This window comes from Hipposideros armiger, unplaced genomic scaffold (genome assembly GCF_001890085.2).
Source record: "Hipposideros armiger isolate ML-2016 unplaced genomic scaffold, ASM189008v1 scaffold_1002, whole genome shotgun sequence".
NCBI lineage: Eukaryota > Metazoa > Chordata > Mammalia > Chiroptera > Hipposideridae > Hipposideros > Hipposideros armiger.
Window position 1 is genome coordinate 331,527 of NW_017732352.1, and position 22,583 is coordinate 354,109.

The 22,583-nt window shown below is 39.7% G+C and overlaps 1 protein-coding gene across 7 annotated transcripts in view; it reads right to left on the minus strand.

Annotated features, from left to right (window-relative positions):
* The window catches only part of PPP2R5E (protein phosphatase 2 regulatory subunit B'epsilon), a 159,441-nt gene that overhangs the window by 40,690 nt on the left and 96,168 nt on the right, over positions 1 to 22,583 (minus strand). For 6 of the 7 annotated variants that reach the window (XM_019631473.1, XM_019631472.1, XM_019631474.1 and 3 more), the window contains exons 3-4: positions 20,864 to 21,060; positions 1,130 to 1,231 (exon numbers count right to left, since the gene is read on the minus strand). In XM_019631473.1, coding sequence (XP_019487018.1) covers positions 1,130 to 1,231; positions 20,864 to 21,060 — 299 coding nt within the window. The remainder of the gene's footprint in view (positions 1 to 1,129; positions 1,232 to 20,863; positions 21,061 to 22,583) is intronic. The other variant, XR_002122668.1, reaches the window with a different exon arrangement.

A 22,583-nucleotide genomic window follows, 5' to 3' on the forward strand; every position in this document is an offset into this window, starting at 1 on the left:
TGTGTGTGTGTGTGTGTGTGTGTGTATATATATATATAACATGCCTGGGTAAAAGGTGAGAAAATAGAGCCCCTGAAAGCTCTCTACATAACTAGGAAATAGCATACATGCATATCTGTAGCAACCCTGAGTTGCCAAAGCAGGACCAGGAAAGTTGCAATTTATGTCAAAAATTCTGAAGTAGAGAAAAAAATAAACCCTTAGAATATCTCTGGGCCCTATCTCCCTGCTGCACAGTTTTCTGCTCTTCAGAAAGTCAACCAGTAACCACGAGCACAGCTACAAAAATGTAGTGCCTTCCGCCTCAAGGAGGAGACGTACAAGGTTATATTCCTTCTCTTCCATCCTTTCCTCCTTGCTGGTTGTCAGAAGACTTGCCTCTTGAGGACCCAGCCTCTGACTCAATGAAGATGACTATGGGGTTCATTATATTCACATTCCCTCGTTCTATTCCTTTGAGAAATGTTGGCCTTGAGAGAAGGCAGCGAGGAAAGAAGGATGGAAAATGAGAGGTATGCATAAGAAAATACAATCCCAATGGGATGGCCATGATCTGTCCTAGTATACAGGTGTGACCGCAAAATCTGGCCTGCTTGGTGCAAGAGAACAAAACGGGCCCTCGCACAAGCTTTCTCGGCTGTTGCTCTTTCTTCCAACACTTGGAAATAGCTACTGCAATTTGTTTTTGGCCTTCCAGGCTAAGAAAACACATTTGTGGTTATCATGAAGACAGGCATACAAAGTCCCCAGGCTACCCACTGCTGAAAACGAGATATGTACTCTGTGACCTAATCACGTCTAACTAATTTTAATGTGAAAACATTTCTGTTCTTGTCTGAGGCTCCAGCGGGCAGGATCGCACAGAAACTCCAATAAAAGAACAAGAACTGCCAGCTGGACTTGAAACATGGGAACATCCATATTCAAACATTACACTGAAACTTACTATTTTATTCTTTCAGCATCCTAATTATCAAGAGTAAGAAATGTAAAATGCATTCTCTATCTTTCTATTAATGTACTATAATTTGATTTCTTAGTTAATAAAGGCCTTCAAGAAATTCCCATGCTAATCAGCTAATATGTTAATGGAGCTTCCTTTTGTAACTAATAGTGTAGCTGAAAGTACCTGTAAGTGTGGCCACGATGCCTCCAAGGTAGGTTCATCTTCTTCTGGATCAAATTCATTGCTGTCACTAGGAGGGAGAGTTCTGAATATATTGCAAGATACCTAAAAATAAACAAGCAGCAGAGTTAGCTGGAAGCACCTCCCGGGCAGCCTTACACAAGGTCTTTGCAGCCAGCCGATGGGAACACCACCAAACTGGAACAGGGGCCTCTTTCTATAGGCTGAGGTCAGGCCCACCTCCAGGCAAAGCTGGGAAGTGACAGAGCAGTGCCTTCTACCCTCCTGAACAATACTCAGTACTCTTTGTCCTTAATGGGCCATTCCCACCCCAGGTCCCTGTGACTGTATACCTTCCTTCAAAGCCTGCTCTCGGCTACTTACACCAGTCAAGCATGCTGCTAATTAACCAATTTACTATGGTATAAATAACTGCTCATGGGCTTCATGTATTTCCCGTCTCAGGCTTATTCACAATTTGCAAATTTACACTTGAACTAATGGTAAAATTTTAGGCATTCACAAAAAGTACATCAGAAAAGGTATTTCGAAACTTTTCTAACCTGCTTAAAAATCATACCTCAGTTGGTTTACAAAATAATAACAATGCCCAGGGTAAGATACGAGTATATCTGGGCTACAAACCTCTATAAACCAGACGTTTCTTTACCATAAGCAACTTTGAGATTTAATGCTAGTTGCTCAAAGAATGGCCATAAGTTGGTTACTGTTGAAACCAGGTGATAAAGAGATGAGGAGTCATTACACTATGACACTATATTCTAAGATTTCTATAGTAAAATGCTTATTTTTAAATGCTGTTGCAACAATTCTCAGAGTTCCTTTTCCATCTCTATTCTGTTTCTTGTCCTATGTGTACTCACCTATATTCTCCTAAGTATTCTAAGATGTGAGTGATGCCTTTAATGTCAAGATAAAAATGGGCTCTTGAATTTGTTTGAAAAAGATTATTGCTGTCAGGAGAGAGTTAAAAATCAGAGCCTACCACAATGCCATAGAGCCTAGCCCACAAGTCAGTCACCGAAGGACTGAATGTATGGGCCAGTATAACCACACAGTTCAGCTCCAAAATCAGGAGTTTACAATGGGGTCATCCATGGACAGGCTTGGAGGGGAGCTCTAAATCCCCTAGATTTTCTGCAACATTTTGTATGTGTGAGTGCAACTTGGGAGAAGATCCAGTTGCCTTCATTAGATTTTCAAAAGACTTCCTAGATCTAAAAATGGTTAAAAACTACGGTGCAAAATGGTATATTTGCTTCAATTAAATCTTCCTTTATCACTAGCAGCCACTTCTGATTTACAGCCAAGGGTTAAATAAAGTATTAAATAAGTAACGTTATTAAATAGGTAATGGCATTTCCATGCTTATGCAAATATTGGGTTGTCGGAAAATTCGTGACGCATATTTGCAACAAAAAAACATAGAAAAAATATGTCATGATTTTTCCGACAATCCAATACATCGTGACCACAAGTAGCCACCAGCATCACTCCCCACTGGAGTGATCTGATCCCCATAATTGGAATAAAATGCAAGCAGGTATTTCTAAAGTTGCAAACTGTCTCTAAAATGTATTTAAATAGATGAGGCTCTAACCTTAGCCTTCTATTTTATTCATTCAGTAACAAATTATAAAAATGAACAAAAGAAAAAATCCTTAGAAGGATTTATTTTTCAACTATTTGATTTTAATCGCACTAGTGTCGATGCGAAGGAGAAAAAAATTTAAGAAATAAGTGTCTTTGAGGTAGCCTAATTCATTTTCATACTAAAGACATTATAATAAACAGTGAATGTTGAATTAAAGCTTGAAGGCCCTGGCCTGACCTCTAACAGGTGACTATTATGACAGGAAGCAAGGCTGGGGGAATGACAGGCACAGATGTCAAAATCAGATAGAACACCTAGAATTAGGGGTGCTGCTGAGTAACTTCTAGAATCAGTTCATGTTAGAGACTACTTCATCCTGCTCCTTCATTTATAAATAAGAAAAGCAAGGTTCAAAGAGCTTACGAGTTTTTCAAGGTAACACGGTGTCATGATAGGCATGGAGGGCTCTCAAGGTTCTTTCTCTGGCACCCACGTCCACCTCAACCCAAGGACCATGTACAGACCTCACTTTATATCTCTCTCTTCTTCCTCTGATTGGACCTAACCCCGCCCATTTCTTTTTATCATTTTTATTACTCTTTCATTTTCTCATCTCTCCTTTCCTATACTCTCCTCCCTAGGTTCCTGGCCTGCCAGTGGGCCTCACTGTCACCCATGGGCACTGTTAACCTACCTGAGGGCATTCAGGTAGAAGCTGATGACCTTGCTCAGCATTCACAGGGAAATATAACAATCTCTTCATCCCTGCTGTCTGGTTTAGACACCCATCATCAAACATCTTGATTATCATAGCTTACTTTCTGGTGTTCTGATTCCTCCCATCCTCTTTTATGTCCCCTAATTAGCATTTGAGCCCCTTAAGGACTCCTTACTAATTTCAGAATGCTTAGCACCTAATATACAATAAATGGAAATAACTGGGGTTGCCCGATAAAACTGAATTTCACATAAACAAATAATTTTTAGCTCAAGTATGTCCCACATATTGCAAGGACACACTTAGACTAAAACAACTATTTGTTTTTTACCTGAAATTCAAGTGTAACCAGTCACACTGTGCTTTTATTTGCTAAATCTCACAGCCCTAAAATAGCACTAATATTAGTTAAGAACATCTACTGGCTACAGCTCAGTTGTGACTGGCACTGTAGCATACTGGGAAAGAGCAGAAACAGGGGACACCGCTGCAGGCATGGCACAGGACCTAACAGCTGCTTGCTTTGGGGGACTGGCGGCTCTCTTATTTTTCAGTTCTTCAGTTTACTGCGGATTACTGTTAAATATGGTGCAAAAAAATACATTTCAAAGTCTTGGCCAAATGTGAAAGAGGAGACTAGAATGTTCCCAAGTACATGCATAGCCCAATAAGGAAAAAAGGAAGAAATGTTTAGGCATATTTTCATCAAGTTTTGATTAAACAAACAACTTATTACTTTTTGACTTGCAATATCAAAATACGATTCATATTTTTAAATAGTTATTTAAATTACTGCAGAAAATAACAACTCACTATCCCCAATTCCTTTATCTCCACAAAACTACTAATTTTACACCATGATTTTGGGTGACAATTTTTTGTTAAGGAAAATGATTAGCAAATTATTGTATAAAAGAACAGAATGGGACTGGCACCTAGCAACTACGGAACTCACTAAATATCTGCCAAGATTAACACTGAACAAACCAGAGAGTAAGCACAATACAGCTAAAGTCATTTAAAAAAAACAATCTATTAAAAGAATAGCTTCAATTTCTATTAGTTATATATTTATTAGCAGTATTATTATTTAAGGATTAGGTAAACTGGGCATGTAATGTGATCAGGGGATCACTTTTACTACAGTATAGCGAGAAAGCTTAAATCATCTTCTCTGCGCTTTACAATAATACTTTCTAGATGATTAGGTATCATCGCTCTGGGATAATGGCAGATGAACTAGTTGACCTTCTTCAAAAACATTTCTCTTTTATCTGTGAAACTATAATGTCATACAATTATGCAATACTGCAAGTATAACAACTGCAAACACAAAAACGACATGATAGGTATAAAATGAATTTTCTTGAGATTACATCTAAAAAGTAAATTTCATAACAAAAAAAGGACTAAATGAATGATGTTCAATAGAGAACATTCAAGCAAATTAAAGTATCATTATTCCTTTAGCACTATTTGTATTAAGACCTCATGTAAGTAATAATTTCAATAATATCCCTGAGTTTTTTCATCCAGTTCATTCCTTCATTCACTCATTACATAATCCATCATATACTAAAAAGAAACAAAATTATTTAATCAAGCATTTAGAACCAGAGGGAGGATCCAGTAAATGCAATGTTAAAGCTAGGTCATCATGCTTTATTCTCAAAGTATTTTGTGTTAGCCCAACAGATGCATTTAAATAGATATGGTAAAACGAAATCCTGAAAGAAAATAGGAAAATCTCACATTAGTTTAGCAGCATGGTAAACATGGATACAATTTTCAAAAATGATTACATACAAAACAAAAAATGTGAACACAAGCAAAACTTACTTTAAATTCTAACAAAATGTGCCTAGATACCTTGCTATGCTATGTTTTATAACATAAAAACAATAATAAGCAACATACATATAATATTAAGTTACTTTTGGTAAAACCAACATTGTTAATGATCCCAATGTTAAAGAACCTTCCAAATCTGACTCTTAGCCCCTCTTAAAGTAATTGTAGATAATTATTGATAAATATATTTTAAGCTGATGCTTTGATTAGGGGGGAAAATGGCATAATTTTTAAACTTTAAATTAAGACTTAATTTAATTCACTGGCAAGTTGTTCAATCAGTAATTTGTTTCTAAGGCCAAATTATGTCTTTTAGTTACCACAATAAATCTACTATAGTTTCCACTTCAGACTAGGTATATATAACCTGTTTAAAAGTTATGGGAACTTGTGAAACCGTCAAGATCCCTATTCTAAAGACCTTAATCTAAATAGTAGAAATTTAATTAGATTGGCATGACAACTTCCTAGATTATGAGCCATCCATTGCAGTTCTAACTTTATTCTCTAAGATATTAAATATGTAACAGTCACTGCTATGTAATATTATCATACAATAAATATTTTCAGACAAAATGTTCCTCCAGAAGTTATTATTCCAAACATGTTCACTTGAATTAAATATGATTCCTTGAGCCAAACTAATCCCACAATGCCCTTGTCTGCCACCCGTACAAGTCTCAACAACACAGTAAGGACTAAACTATTGTGACACAGAGGTATGGTCACCCAGTAAGACTGTCCACATTTTTATCATAAAACCATTTTTGTGGACAAAGCTCTATAACTCTGAAAAACCATTCGCTGAACCAGAACCAAAGACAGAGTGCACTGTCTGCATGTGACTAAGAAACATGCACTTGTGACAGTTGTGAGGTTTGTTTTACAACACCCGGAAATCTAGAGGAAGACTTCAAAAATTTCTAAAGTCAATGTCTACAACCTTATTATCATTACACATACATTGTCATACTTTAAATCTGTATTAGCAGGGCTATCTAGGAAGGGCACAGCAGCTCTTCTATTAAAGCTGATTTCTGAAATGAGGCAGAAGGAACATCTTAAAATGATAAAAGATGTTTAACAGTCAGTTGAAGAAAGGGAATAATAAGCAAAAAAAAAAAAAGTTTAAAAATTTTATATTGCGCAATTAGAATTTTAAAATATGTAGCCAAATTCAAAAAAACAAGATTAAGTAATAGAAATCCTGGGCATGTACTGTTTTCCTAACTCACAAAGATATCATCATTTTTACTTATACTTCCTTTATCAAGTGTTTCTTTCAAAATCTGCTAGGTATACACACTGTTCAGATTTATACAGACCGAAAAAATCTGTTTTCATTATTGTTATTGCTGCTGCTGCTGTTGGTGGAAGTATTTAATTGTTATGATCAATTGGTGTAACTGGATTTAACATATAATGATTGTTTCTGAAAGTAATTTGATCTCTTTAGACATTCAGTTTCTAGAAGGATCAGAGCATTGACAACTGTACAGGAGAAAGGAATCTGCCAATGAGAGATCAAGCACTGAGAATCAATAGAATTTGAATAAGATCAAATGTGAATTCAAGGGAGGACGGTTTTGAGGAATATATCAACATTTAGTTATAAGGACAAAAGGGAGAAAGTGTGTGAAGAAAAGGACCCTTTTGTTCCACTCTTTGACCTACCCAAGCCTATCAGATTACAGATGCCACAAAGGCAGGAAAAGTGATTGGAGGTGGGGAGATGCAAGGGAAAGAGGAAGACATTTGAATTGAGCCCCCTCCATGCATATTTATATAAAGTTCAAAACATGCAAAACTAAATGATAGTATTAATGTCAGGATCCTGCCAAGAGAGAGGATTCAAACCCAGAAACTCTGTGCTCTTACAGCGCCACATCCTGTCATATTTAAAATGGGGACTCTGTATTAAAGGGCAGCAGAGTAGTGGGTTTGCCTGTACTGGGACTGGAGGGGCTATTTCCTTACCACCATCAACTTTCACCCCCTAGGAACTGTCCTTTAACTGGTGCCTTGAAGTCTTTTCCTCTCCAGAAAACCCATCTATCTCTTGAGTAGGGGCATAAGGGATCTGGGAGCTGAGGTGGAGTAGAGTGGAGGCCATTCTCATTCAATGTGCTCACCTACTTTCAGAAAGGTGCCCACTGCTCTCAGCTGTGCCTGTGCCTAGGCTCCCTCCAGTTGAGCCGCTCCAGAAACTAAACCTTCTTCTATTTTTTGCTGGGATTTAGGAGAGGTAGTCACCTGTCTGCCTGATTTGGGGGCATGGGGTCGGATCAGGAGTTCCAGATACTTCTTAATAGAAACTTCCCACCCAGTCTCCTGCTTTTGCCCCCATGCACCTTTACTTTGTAAGTTATCTTCCTGAACCTTCCTGGAGTTAACGTGGTATGTGCTGGCTACTTCCAGACTTCCCTTACTGCTACTTAGGGTCCAGCTTTATCTGATCGGCCAAGGCAGAGACCACCAGTTCATTCACTTTCTAGTTTCCAGAATGTTGATTCTGAGCTCTCCTCTGCATTCTGCTTTGCTCTTGTGAATTTTCTTTCTTTTCAGTAATTTTTGTGTAATTTCAAGAAGTAAAGGAAGTGAACACATGCATGCATTCAATTCCCCCTATTTACTCAAAAGTTAGTGACAATTTCCTATTAAATTATTTCTTCCATTCAACAGGAAATGGTGCCAATTCAAACAATTTTATTTTCTTATGCGAATATATCAATCCTGTTTTAGCGGGAAAAACTCCAGCAGAACCACAAGAAAACCGAATGGCAGCTGCTCTACCCTTAGCTAAGGTAAAGTGAGAGATCCCCCCACTTCAGAATTAGCATCAACCACATTAGGTCTTAGTGTGAAACAAAATAGAAAGTAAAGCACATTCTGGATCTTGGGATACTTAATAGAGACATCAAACAAATGCCTCAGAGTCATCATTTCACCTAATGAATAGGTAAACAAATTTCAGAAAAAATAAAAAATCAGCACTGGAACTCGAGGTAGAGCAAGGCTGAATCCTTAGCATGATGCTCTCCTCTCAATACTCAGTTGTCATCTTTTCTGTTATGACTTCTGTTTCCAGGCCACATGGATGTCTTAATTCCATATTTCCAGAGCATATTACATATTACAGAGCAGTTCTGACATCTCACTATATCTCAAACTGAATCTAGTCAAAACCAATATCATCCTCACTGACCTCCCCGTTCCCCTAAAAGAGAATTCTCTTCTTACCTTCCCCATTCTGTCTCACCCTTTGGAGTTTTAACTCTTCCTCTCCTTTATCTGCTTTATGCAACTTATCAACAAGGCATGTTATTTATTCCTTCACACTGTCTCATTCTTGCTAATTGTCATGTTAATTTTAATAGTGGAAATTTGGAAACAGTTTAAATGTCCCAAATTGGGAAAATAGCTTAGTAAGCAATGATATATCCACATAATGGTATATCAGGCAGCCATTAGAATGATGGGTTTTTGGGCCGGCCGAGTGGCGCAATGGTTAAGAACTGGCTTGGGACGCCAGAGGGCCCCGGTTCGGATCCCACATATGAGGGCCAGTGACACTGCCCTCTACAGCTAAGATGCTGAACAACAGCTCAACCTGGAGCTGGGCTGCCCTGAGGCGATGGCATAGGCTGCAGCCCCTGTGGCAGTGGGTTGCCATGGGCTACCGTATGTAGCCAGCAGCCAGCATGAGTGGCCAGCAGCCACAGTGAACGGCCGTCCAGAAGCCAGCGACTGATCTGCCTCGCCCGGGAAGAGCGCAATGATGGTGCCAACTTGGGCCAGTGAAGCAATGTCCTCCACAACTAGACTGAAGAACAAAACGACAGCAACTTGTCTGTTCCCCTTCCACCAATTCCCCAGCACTGTTCCCAACCCCTTCAATCCCCTCAATTCCCCAATAAAAATCTTTAAAAAAAAAAATGATGGTTTTTTTTTTCCTCACTCAACAGCTATTTCCCAACTTCCTGGTTAACAAGAAGACCCCAGTTTTACTCAACCTAATCCAATAAGTCCTTTCAAGGAGGTAATGTCTCTCTTCAACCACTGTGGGTGAATTAAAACTGGTTTAAACCAATCTTCCTCACACCAAGGGATCAGCAAGGGCATGACATGCAACTCTGGACAACGGGACAGGAGGAGATGCCTGATGACCTCCTGGAAGGTCCTCTCACTCTTAGAAAATTGCATAAGACAGAAAAACTGCTGTTTTACTACCTGCAGACCCTTTTTTTGAAGATGCCATTTGTGGAGCTGGTTCAGCCAACTTGTGACCAAGAAGGGAACAAAAGCAACATGCTCAAGTTGACAGAGGAAAAAGGAACGAACCTAGACTTTTGATGACTTCATCATGCCACTGAATGAACTAACACTAGAATGCCTCTCTCTGTGGGTTTTCTAAATGTGAAATAATATTAGTTTATCTAAGCCAAAAAAATTGATGTTTATTGCATGTTAAGTATATATAATTTTTTTTAAAGTTAAGTGGAAAACCTCATAAAAAATAAAACGAGGAGGAAATTGGCCAAAATATGAATAACTGAATTTAAATAATGAAACTGGGTGATTTTTTTCCCTCTGGTTTCCTTTTTTTTTGAAAAGCACATGGAAAAAGTACAGGAGACAGGGAGTTCCTCTACATACTCCGCTCCATTTCCTCTTCCTTTGGCATCATCTGACAAGATGAGGGCATCAGCCCTCTGCCATTGGCATTATGGGTTAAATCTCACAGCCTAAAGGTCCTTAAAAGAGCCGGCAGAGGGCACAGACTTTCTTGGTGGGTGCTAAAGGAAAAGAAAAATATCATTTACATTTCACCTCCCGTTCTAAAACCTTAGCAACTCCCTGCTTGCTGTCTATGTCTACAAGATTAAGTCTAACCTCCTCTACTTAGCTTGCCAAAACCTCTGTAATCTAGACCCATCCCTGCCTCCCCACCTTATTACCCACAAATTCCAACCAGGAACCCTCCACTCCCATTAGGCTTCTATTTCAAGATTAAATTTGCTTAAAATAAGAAACTTTTTACATGCTGAAATGATGACAGTAATGTTAAATTAATTCTCTCCATAGAGTCGGTTATCCCTACACAAAACTATGGCTGGGAAATAATATTTCACACACAGAGACAACAATATTGCACTGTCTCCAAAATTGGAAATGTAGCAGTGAATCCAAAAGTTAAGATTGTTGATATTAAATCTTGGAATCCAAAAATAGAGGTGTAAACACTGCAATAGGCATAGTGCTCACTGTGTATAAACACAGAGCAGGCCCTCGCCCTGCCGGCATTTGCGTCCAGCATGCAGGCCCCACAGAGGCCGGCCTGTGACACCAGATTTTGGCTACATTTCCTCGTGCGTGGACTGTGGGTCCTACAGCCCCCAAAAGTACTAAAATTGGTGAACTAAGTGATTTCTCTAAGAACCAAAGTGCACAAGCTGATAAAGCAATAACATCACAGGGCTTTTTTGAGAACACATATATTCTAACATCTGCTTTGACCACTTTATGGTTCAAAATCAGCTAATGCTAAAGAAAAATGAAACCTCTTGTATTTCGAATTTAAACACACACACACACACACACACACACACACACACCACTGAAGGCTCCTGATGTACGTTTCTGGTGATTAAATATGCATTCTTCCTTGAAACTACTAAAAATAAATAGGAAACAAAACGAATACTGCCATTGTCCCATACTCTGTGTAGGTGTGCATGTCTCTCTGACCCCTCATTAGTAAAACAAAGCCCTGAGCTAGATGGTGCATAATGAAAACAAAAACACAGCTGAACTACACCTGACCATAGATTAACACTACTCCTCACCTGACAGTGATGCTTCCTAACTAGGCCACTGCAAGGGAGGGTGGGACAGACAGCTCTCCCTCAGAGGCCTCACTGAGGCCTGCTGGCCTCATCTGGGGGGAAGGCGGGAGTGTGGATATAAGTTCCTCAGAAAGAAGCCAAGAGAGGACTCTAGAAACAAGAACTGCCCATCAACCCTGTTACCTTCCATTTTAAATGTGCATTTAAAGATCGTTGCCTTCCGATTAATTTACCCCTCAAATAACTGCTATCACTTTCCAAAATAAGGCATAACAGACTCCCCACTTAGTACCTACTATCAGTACAAATACAAAATCAATTGTCCAGACCTTCTTTAATGGCTAAGCTTAACAAATTTTCTTTTATAAGAGAAAAAGCCCAAAAGCCCCACAAAAGGAAGAGGCCTACATTATTCCAGACTGTTCTACCATATTCTCACATTTGTCTTAACTTCTCCAGAAAGGGAAATCCCACAGCATTTCAAAGCAGCCCATTTAGTGCCTAACACTGTAAGCTCCCACTCCCTGTTTGTCACCTACATTCTGCAGGGTTAGGAAACATATTCTTCCATCTAGCCAGCTTATCCATTTTATTAAACAAACCTGTTCTCCAACTTACCAAAGAGTTATAAGCAGTCCCATTTTTCTTCAGAAACATCCCCTCTTCTGTGTGTCCCCCCTGCTCTCCTGGCACTGCTCCGCCATGCCCAGGACCTGCCTGCTGCCTTAAGCTCTGGTCTTTTCCGGTTCTTCCTTCTCAGCTCGGCCAACCCCCACCATTCTCTATTCATCACTGTAATGACATTTTTACTCTAAAAGTCCCTTATCTTATCCTCACTTTCCAGAGGCAACTTCCTCTGTAGAAGTCACTGGATAGCATATTTCTTGTTTTCATGTACAGATCCAATTTGGCTTTTCACATTGGTCTGTAGCCAGCTACCTCCTGGAAATGACCTGCTCATTGTTTTCTTGCCAAATCCTTGCCTCAAGCATTACTGTCTCTGAGAATTCCACATTCGGGACACTCATTTTCTCCGTTTTTTGTTTGTTTCTGCTAGTAATGCACCACTATAGTGTAACCGGTTTTCTTCCTAGAGAATCAACCAATAAATCCCTCTCATTTCTGTCTCTCCTCAGTACAGAGACAGCTGACCCATATAAAGTAGCTCAAATTGCTAGAATTATCCAGGACCCACTTATATATACCAAAGGCCATATTTCCCAGTCATTTTATCATCCATTTTCTTGATAGATTTTTCAGTAGTCTTTATACCTATAACCATATTTTCAGTTTCAAGTTTAAACTAAAAGGTAAGAGAAAAAAGAAACTCGAATGCAGTACTGTAACTTATCCTGCCAGCTTGGAGGAGTGAGGGGACGGGTAGAAGGATTCTCCTTACAGTGAGATGATAGTATTGGAGAGATTAGCGCTAGACAAGTCACAGCTGTCAATTTTAAGTACGTATATTGAAAACTGAACGATCTGTAAAGCAGTTAAGCCAGAAGGGCTACAGCTTGTAAATGAACCAAATAGCAATCAGGAGTAACTCAGTTGCTTCCTGAGTAAAAGCCGACTCCTTAGCATATTTGAATAAAAACTAAACACATTAAAATCCCTGTCAGATTCCTTAAGAGAGAATGTTTGCAGGAGAGAAATGGTAAATTATTAATATAGTATGGACTTAAATATGCAAGTATATCAGAAATTTTTCATTTAGGTTAACTAAGGACAGTATATATACACATACATATAATTATACACATTGACACATGCAGATTTACAGCGTCCTCCAAAAAAAAAAAAAAGAGTTGAAAATAAAATTTCCAGAGAGAGTTAAAATTTAAAACCAACAGTCAGAAAAAAGATATGGAAAGTCACTTTAAAGAGACAAAAAAAGCTGTCAGGCTAGCAAGACTTCATTGTAACTAGAAAAACTGATTAATCCATCTAAAAGGTAAGTCTAGCAGAGGTGGTAGAGGTGTTACCATGAATAACGATGATGATAATGACATTACAACAACCTCATAAAGTTACAGTGGGGTCACAAGTTTAAGAGGGTTAAGATTCATCTAAGATCACAGCTAAGTAAGTGGCAGGACTGGGCCCAGCTCTGCCTGTCTACACATACCACCGACCCAGGAAAGTCAACCAAAAGGAAAAGTGGGCTGTACACACATAAATGCTTCCAAAGATTAGGGGCAATCATGGAGATACAGGGATGTTCCAATCATCTAACTTACTCCCTTGCTGCAAATTCAGGCTAACCAAGCAACTTAATGATGCTGATAAAGCTTGCCTGCTTCCAGTGGTGGGACAGAGAGAAGAGGAATGGGGGGAGCACATGCACTTGGGGGACAGGGTCATCTCAAGGGCTGTAGGTTGGGTGGAGCAGAGTTTTGAATGACACACCCCTGCTCCTGAGCGCCTCTCACCCGCTCACCCCCAAATCACCATGCACTCGTACATACTGGGAGGGAGTTGTAGGGCAGGAAAAAGGGTTAAGAATCATTAGTACACACCTTTGTGAAGAATCTCAGGATTAAGTATTTGACTACAACTCTAAACTATGTAACTATTATAACAACCTACCAAAACTGACACAAGATGAAAGAGAAAATCTGAAGAGTCACTCATGTATTTAAGGATTGAATTCACTACCAGAAACCTTCCCACAGAGAAAACTCGTTTCAGAGGGCTTCTTGGGTGAAATCATTCTAACAACTACATTTTTCATCTTTGATCACTGCCATAAATGGGAAGTCCCTGCTCCTTTTCAATCTCATCCTCTATTTCCAACAGAGCAGCATCTAGTAAAGCACTACACGCATGGTAAAATCAAGCTTAAACCATTTGAAGTCAGATATATCCTTGAAATTTTAATCAAAAGATACAAATCTTTTACCACAAAAACACACAAAATTTTGCAATCAACATCAAGGGGTCCACTGACCCCATGAAAATCAATCTACGGACACCCTAAGATGCTAAATGAATCTTGTTAAATGAGCATTAACTAAAGAAGCACAGTGTGATAGTTAAAGATGGTAATCAAGGGGCCGGCCGAATGGCGCTCTGGTTAGGAGTTGGCTTGGGACTCCAGCTCTGAGCAGTAGGGCCCTGGTTCAGGTGCCAAATGAGGGCCAGTGATGCTGTGCCCTCTACAGCTAAGATGGTGAACAACAGCTCGACCTGGTGCTGGGCTGCGGTGAGTCGCCAGCAATGGCGTAGGCTGCAGTGGGGCTGGCCAGCAGCCGCCATGAGCAGCCGTCCAATGGCCAGGGAGCAACTGCCTCACCCGGGAAGAGCGCAATGATAATACCAACATGGGCCAGTGAAGCAACGTCCTCCACAACTAGACTGAAGAACAAAAGGACAGCAACTTGTCTGTTCCCCTCCCCCAATTCCCCAATAAAACCTTTAAAAAAAAAAAAAAAAGATGGTAATCAAGGAAAGCACAAAGGGCCTGCCAGCATCTCTACCCTCTGGTAAATTACAAATGGTAACAATCTGCTCCTAACATTGAGCAGTAATTCTTTCAGAGTTCATTCTAAAAATGTCTTTTGGTAAACTTTATCATCATATAGCCTTCAATTATTTTCTACGTACCAAGTAATTCATGACTTTCTAATTTACTTCTCAGGTCCCTATCCTCGAAATTTACAAGTAACTTCAGTTCCTAAATGCCCTTCCCAGATATCAATCCTCCATTCTCTTCCATTATTTGCATTTCCAATTGTGGAAGCAGTCCACCTCCACCACATCGCAGCCCCCTCAAAGGCTCACATCTTATCTCCTTTGGGTCTGAAGAGTCACCTCCAAGGCAAATTCTGGCCAGTATGTGTGGTTATATTCCTTATCAGATGCAGGAAGATGAAAAATGGAAATTTCATATTCCCCCCGGTAGTTATCATTCCCAAGGCTACTTTTAGATAGTTGTTATTTTATTAAAAGAAACTCTGTCCTTCAGCCAATCGAGTATGTAGTGACATTAACAAAGCACTCCTCTAAGTGTCTGTGTAGGCAGACTCTGAGACCTTTAATTGCAACTTCATAATTTTCTACAAAACCATATTATTCTATTAAGAGGATAACCAGAACTGTGATTTCCAGTTAAATCAAAGAATGTATAAAAGATAAACCACTCAGACAACCCAACGACAGGGTGTAATTTGAGAGTGGGAAAAACAAAGTTAATCGTAGCCAAGAAACAATATAAAGGACTTCAACAGAAAAGATGAAAAAATTGTTCAACATATTTTATCTTAAAATTATATTGACTTTGGAAAATCACATATTCTATGATTTGAGGTATATAGAGACGTAACCACAGGTTAGGAATGGGGCAGACTTTGCAACCAAGAAAAGCCAAGTCATAAAAACAAAATATGAAAATAATAACAGCAAACGACAAATGCAACCGGGTATAGTTTCTGCAGGAGAGAAGTGATTGTACTCTAATCAAAACAGTACACTCAAGATTGCACCACTGTACGTGCAATCATTATCTATAGTATAGTCATCATCTCAACTTCCTCGTGTTTCACGCCACTTCTCAACCCACTGGCTCCCACTTGTACCACTGCACTAATGCACAACTCCCTGGTATCACCTGGAATCCCATCGCTTCTTTTTCTCCCTGCCCTACTCCCATGCAGATAATTACCAAGCTCTATCTCCAGCTTTCCACATCTAGGTCTCCATACCTCAAAGTTAACACATCAAAAATCATCTCCTCAGCCTCCACCCAAAACCTGCTCTCCCTCCTGCTGTGCCTTTCTCAAGTAGTACTACAAATTACCTAATTCCCAAAGCTATCCTAGACCCCTTCCTCTCTCATATTACGAACATCCACACAAATGCTAAGTGGCTTCATTCTATCTCTTAAGTGAGTCTCAAATGCCATCCTGTCCTCTCCTTCTCTACTTCCACACCTGTGTTTGGTTTAGGTCCCCCACAACTCTAATACAGCGGTCCCCTAATAGAGTCCTCTGTCTTCAATTTCAGCCCCTTCCAATCTATCTGACCTGCTGCCATTACAATACAAATCTGATTGTCACGCAACTGCTTAAAACTTTTCAACGGTTATCCATTGTCTGTGAGGTTCAAGACCTGGCTCGCATCTACATCTTCAATTGCCACCATTCACCTGCTCCCGTTCCCTAACTCCCTCTCTCTCTCTCAATGCTGGAACAACACAGCACTATTTGTGTTTCTCTGAATCTACTGTGGCATTGGGGAATTCCTTCGTATCATGTAGTTCTCTTTCTCGTTTCAACACTATTTCAGCCACCTAGAAAACACTTATTCACCTGTAATACCCTACTGAAGCTTTACTCACTTTGTAAAGCCTTCCTTGACCACCCCTACCTACTTCCGATTAATCACCCTTTCTCTACTCCTTCCTTGCCTTGTACATACTTCTATTAATGCATATATGACATTACCTTATTATTTGTCCACATGAGTGTCCTCTCTACCTGATTGTGAGTTTGCTGACAGAGCAGGACCGTGCCTTTTTTTTTATCATCAAAATGCAAAAGTGTAGTTCTAAGTCATTCAATAAACATTATCTGGCGTTAACTAAAACAATGTCTTCATCAGCGAGACTTCATCTCTCACATCTGAACTATCCCTGAGACATTTTCGAAAAGAAAGATATGTGAATATAAAGAATTCAAAATACACAGTTTGAATTTGGGTAAAAACCATTAACACAAGATTACTGGGAGAGCCAGAAATTCTAAGAAATCTTTCAAATTGGATGCATGGCAACTGAATTTAAAAAAAAAAACACGAGCATAATGTGGTAAAAATTCTGACTCAAGGACGGAAGCCTGACACTTGAGAAGATACAAAGCAGAACATGCCAAAGCTAAAGGAACTAGAAGTCCTGCTGCTCTTTCTCCCATCAGATATGACCCCAGGACAAATACACGCAACTTTAAGAATGGCAAAACCCATTCTAAATTTCCTAGACTGTGTTGACCAAAACAGTTGGTAGTTTTCAGTGCTAGAGGATGTGAGAGATCATCATCGATCCCTCCATTTATAACAGGAGAAACTGGGACTTAGAAAGGAAATGACTTATCCAAGATCTCCCCACTAGTTAAGTGGAAGATGAGAAATGAGAACAGTGGCTTTCCACAGTCTGTGTCTGGGGTGCTTTCCACTCCCCCACACTATTCCTCAGGTAAGTTAGGTGCTATATTGTTTTATTTTGTTTACACATAAAGAGTTGTTTTTCTTTCTTAATTCTAGCAGCGTGTAGGTGGTATCCAGACTCCATTTAAATGCTAAAAATGGCTTCCACAACTCAAAGATTACTTTTATTTGCCATTCTTTTCTTTCCCTAACAGGAATAGCCACTCTCAAAGTATAGGTCACACCAGGTAGGATCAAAAGCTTTTGGTGATAATGCTGACACCAGAGCATGTCATAAGTCATTACTTATACTGGTTTGTAAAACCTAGCTATCGCTTCATTGATCTTTCATTTAAAGCACTGCCATTTCCTTCACGAATCCTAGTGAAGCAGTTTCATTGTACAGTAACAAGAAAGAGGAATAGGTGGGGAGTGTTCAATAGGCAGGGTCATCCTGGAATTAGAGAATCTGAGAACTGAAGCAACGGGGTACAACACATCTAGTCCACAAACATGAACTCTGGGTTCCACCAATGATTACAAAATCAAGTATCTAGTAACAAAATTATCAAAACATAATGATGATAATAATGATTGAATGTCTACCATGTGTTAGGGCTGTCCTAAGAACTTCAAACATCATCACAACTTCCCACAGACTACCAAAAAGGCAGGTATGACACACAAGAAAAGTGAGTAGTAGCAGCACCAAAATTTCTATATACAAGGTGCTTAGAGGTGGCAAAATGGGAGGAAGTAGAGGGCACCAAGTGGGGCCTTTGTTCCAGCCCTTCCTACAGGGTGGTAAGAGGTCTGCTTACTAGGTTGTATGTATGGATATTTGAAGTGGTGAGAACCTTGATGTACAAACAAACAAAGCACAACAATTTTACTTAGGTGGACTATTTATGGAGCAGGGTAAAAGGGACTACTATGGCCACCTTTCCCCCAATCCTATGTTCCTCTTAGCACCACATGAAAACCGGGGGCCCCAAAGATGGAGGGCTCCATCTAAGGTGATACAGTAAGTGTGGCCAGAGCTGGCGCTTGAACCAGGTTTGTGTGGTTCCAAAGTCTTTTCTACTCTACCACACTACCGCCTCCTCTGTAAATGCCCCGGGTAGTTGAAGAACCACATAAAATTAGTAGTTAGCAATTTCACAAATCATGATACGTGGAAAATAAATTACACCTCTGAGAACCATAAACCACCACCTACAAAGTTAGTTTCCTAATGCCCTAGAATACCACGCATGCTACAGGTTCAACGTCTCCTAAGGTAGGCCTCAAGTGTATTTCAAACACACATTCACCACAACTGACAGAAATATTTTTTTAAAAATTTTTGGCAAGGTGGGACGGGGTGGAGGCAGGTGGTAAAGGAGAAAATAGTCTCCTTTAATTGACCAAAGCTGGTTTAGGACCAAGCTGATTTGTAAGAATTAAATAATTTTGGGATTTTTCCAAACACTGGATTTAAAAACTGAGTAGACTCTAATGACATTCAATATATTAATCATGATTTGAGAGCCTGAAATGCTCATATTTTAAAAGGAAATTCATTTACTCATTCAACCACGTCTAGGTAGGCCTGGACTAGGAGGCACTATGGGACCACAGAGATGTGCAGGGCACAGCTCCTGCCTACAAGGGTCTACTGAGAAAAATCAGACAAATGTGTGAAAGGATTTTTAAAAAGCAGCAAATGAACAAATTTGCTGAAAAATCAACCCAACCTAAAGGGGTGAGCTGCCAAGAAGCTGAGAAACTAAAGGAAGGAGAAAACTTGGGGCTTTTCAGGAAACTGGTAGCACTTTAAGCCAGGTCCTAAAAGGAAAGGAAGAATGAGAATTGGTGACGGGGGTGGCCAGGGAATACATGAAGGTCCAGAAACAGGGAGGGAAAGAAAGGCTATTAAAAACAAATCAGCAAATATACAGATGTTCTCACACAAGTGCATACTGATGTCTATACAAGGATAGTCATAGAATGCTGGATAAATAAATTATAGTACATGCGCACAATGAAATATGATGCAGCTGTAAGACTGAATGACACAGTTTTGTATGTACTGGTATACAGTATATATTGATAAGTGAAAAAAGCAAGGTACAGAGAGTGTGTATAGTATGCCACCATTTGTGTTTACAAAAAACAATATTTATACATATACGCTTGTATATGCTGACATTTTCATGGACTATCCATGGAAAGATGTGGCAGGAAGTTATAAACAGTGGATACCTCTGTTGGCTAAGGACATGAGGAGGTTAAAATCAAGGGACCATCCCCTGCAGAAGGCAGGTGGACTGGAGAAGATGCTACATGTATGAGGTAAAGAGGCTGAGATAGCATGCAAACTCTAGAGCAGGGTTTCTCAACAGCGGCACTGTTGACAGTTAGGGCCAGGTAATGAATGCTTTGTTGTTGGAGCTGTTCTGTGCATCGTACGGTAGATGTTTAGCAGCATCTCTGGCCTCTCTCCACCAGATGCTGGTAGCACTCCCCCTTGCACCCCTGGAATTGACTACCAAAAATGTCTCTTAGACATTTCCAAAGTGCCCTAGGGAGCAAAAGCGCCCCTGATTGAGAACCAGTGCTCAAGAGCCACAATGTTAATAGATAACCTACAAAACATTCTAGTATTATATTCCTGTAAATTAACAACAAATGTAATATACACTCAGATGTGGATCTGAAGAATACATTGAATGTTGTTTTGAAATGACCTTCACACATCAGTCACAGTTTCTCAAGTTATGATAATATGCAATGACCCTTCTGCATCTCTGCAACACAACTCCATGAGTTAGTAAACCAGCCCCTCCCCTCCCCTTCCCCTCCCCCACCCCCAAATAGGGTGCACTCTATAGATCCAAGACCTTCTAGGATGCCAAGAAAGGCATTCCTCCCCCGGAAAATCTAACAAAAAACTATATTTTGGCTCAGCTTTTGAAAAACTAATTAATTGCTGACACAATAAGAACATAATTACTGGCATTATGCTAATAATGTTTCTTCTCTTAACTCCTAACGACCATACAAAGTGCAAGGCACTGTTCAAAAATAATGAAAGACATCACCCCGGATTTCAAGATTATAAAGAATGATTAGCTAATAAAGCCAAGAGAGGCTTTAACTAAATTCTATATAGCACAATTTTATTAAATTTCTAATACACCACAATGAATAGAGAGGGAAAAAAATCAAGACATCCAACAAGCTTGAATATTTTTCAAACACAGATCTAAAACTTTTGTTGATTCTCCTGTGTCTGTTCTTTTCCCAGTGCCAGGAATCCAATAATAATACCCTGGCAATGTGGCTTCATAGTTTGAAGTCATTGATTCCTCCAATACTGTTGTAGGTGAAAAGTTCTGGATTTCATTCTCATGAAAGAATGCTCTTCAAATTCTAGGACTGTGCCGACTACTTGTGCTTAGCTCTCGGAAGGTTGGCTCTCTTTTGTGGAGGTGACCGCCAGTGACCTGACTCTGCAATAAATACACCTGTGAGTCGCTATGGAAGGTGCTTAAAAGTGTCCGCGGCGAAAAAAAGAAACTCACCATTCTAACTACTTCAGGGTAAGTCTGCTCTGTCAAACAGCCTCTGCTTATTGTAATGTAGTCCACCAGCTCATTAAGAGTGGAGCGCTTGTATTCTTTCATTTTAAGATCAGATAGCGTGTCCATGAAGTCAAAAATGACACAGCACTGCTGAAGTTTCTTTAGGAACAGTTCAGGCTGCTCTGAGGATGGAACGTCTAAGAAAAAAAAAGGAAATGGTGTAAGTCTGTCATCAATTTCTAGGTAACAGGAATTCTCTGTGAAAGTTACTTCAAAAACAAGCTCAAAAAAATAAGAATTCACATGACAACAGTGTTTTGTTTTGTTTTTAACAGTTACACATGGGCAGGAGGGGATACCATATCCACTACTTCAGACCTTGTCTTTGAAAACTACATGGTACCAACACAATTGACAGCATTGCTACTCCACAACCAAAGACTGGCCAAAATCCCAAGAGCCATTAGAGAGTTGAAGCAAATTTTAACCAAAAACACCCCAATGTCAACATCCTTAAGCCAAAAGCACTGAAAAATGTCAAATTTCCCACTACAAGGTAAAAGCCAGAAGTTTTCACTGTTGGTTTAAATTAGTTTTACTAAAAAATTTCAAAGCAGAAATGTCAGTCGATTCATTTTAATTTCATGCTGACATCCTTGGTATTTAAAGCAACTGTTGTGTGTGTGTGTGTGTGTGTGTGTGTGTGTGTGTGTGTGTTCATACTTTTTGTTTTGTTTTGGCTTGATATCTATGAAGTTTCTTTGTCAAAGGAACTTGAAAAATCCACAAAATGAAACAATACCAACTATCTCAAAAGAGCATATTAGTAATAGGACGACACTTAAATCTATGATCTCTCTTTTGATCCATCTTCTTCCATTACAGTGGGAGAAAACCACTAACATTTTTATTAATATATTCTCAGGATAAACATCTGTTCTTTTCCCACAAACAGCAGGTCAAACATTTGGTTTGGTGTCATTTCTAAAAAATATGTAGAAATTTTAGGTTAAAATTTCCCAGCTAGAATGGAAACTTGAAACACGCCAACTACGTTGTAGATAGCCATTCCATTCCAATCTTCTTTCCACTATTTTATCCCCCGAACTGGAGCGTCCCTAGAAAGGCAATGAAATGATGACCAGAGTAAGTTCTGCTGCCTTCATCCAAGGCGATTAACTCATTAATCATCTAAACAGTCTTAGAAGTAAGCAGGTCGCATTATATTATTACTCTCTATTTTCCAAAAAGAAAAACAAAGCCGTCATTGAGGTCCCACGATGAATGAGTTATGGAGCTGGGCACCGTGCCCGGGTCTCTAACCACACTCTCATATTCCCTTTGTACTATTCAAGAAGGACTTTAACAATGTTTGGCCAGTCACTTGCAAACACCCTTAGTTGTCAGCCTCCAAGTAAATGCTTTACAGTGGAATCAAAGCATGGGCCACCTACTCACTGGAGGTAAATTCAACAGTTAACAGCACCCACCTTACAGCCACCAGCAGCCCCAGAGAAGAGAGTGAGGGATAGGCTTCTATCACAGGGTCCACATGATTCCTCTCCACAAGCCCCTTCCTCTCCTCACATCCCACTACCCGAGTGCTAGCCCACGGACCCAGGACCTCATGGGTAATTCCTCCCAAACACTGCCTATGTTGACATCCACTTTAGAGTAAGCCTAAATGAGAATGGACAGGACTGAAAACATAGGATTTCTC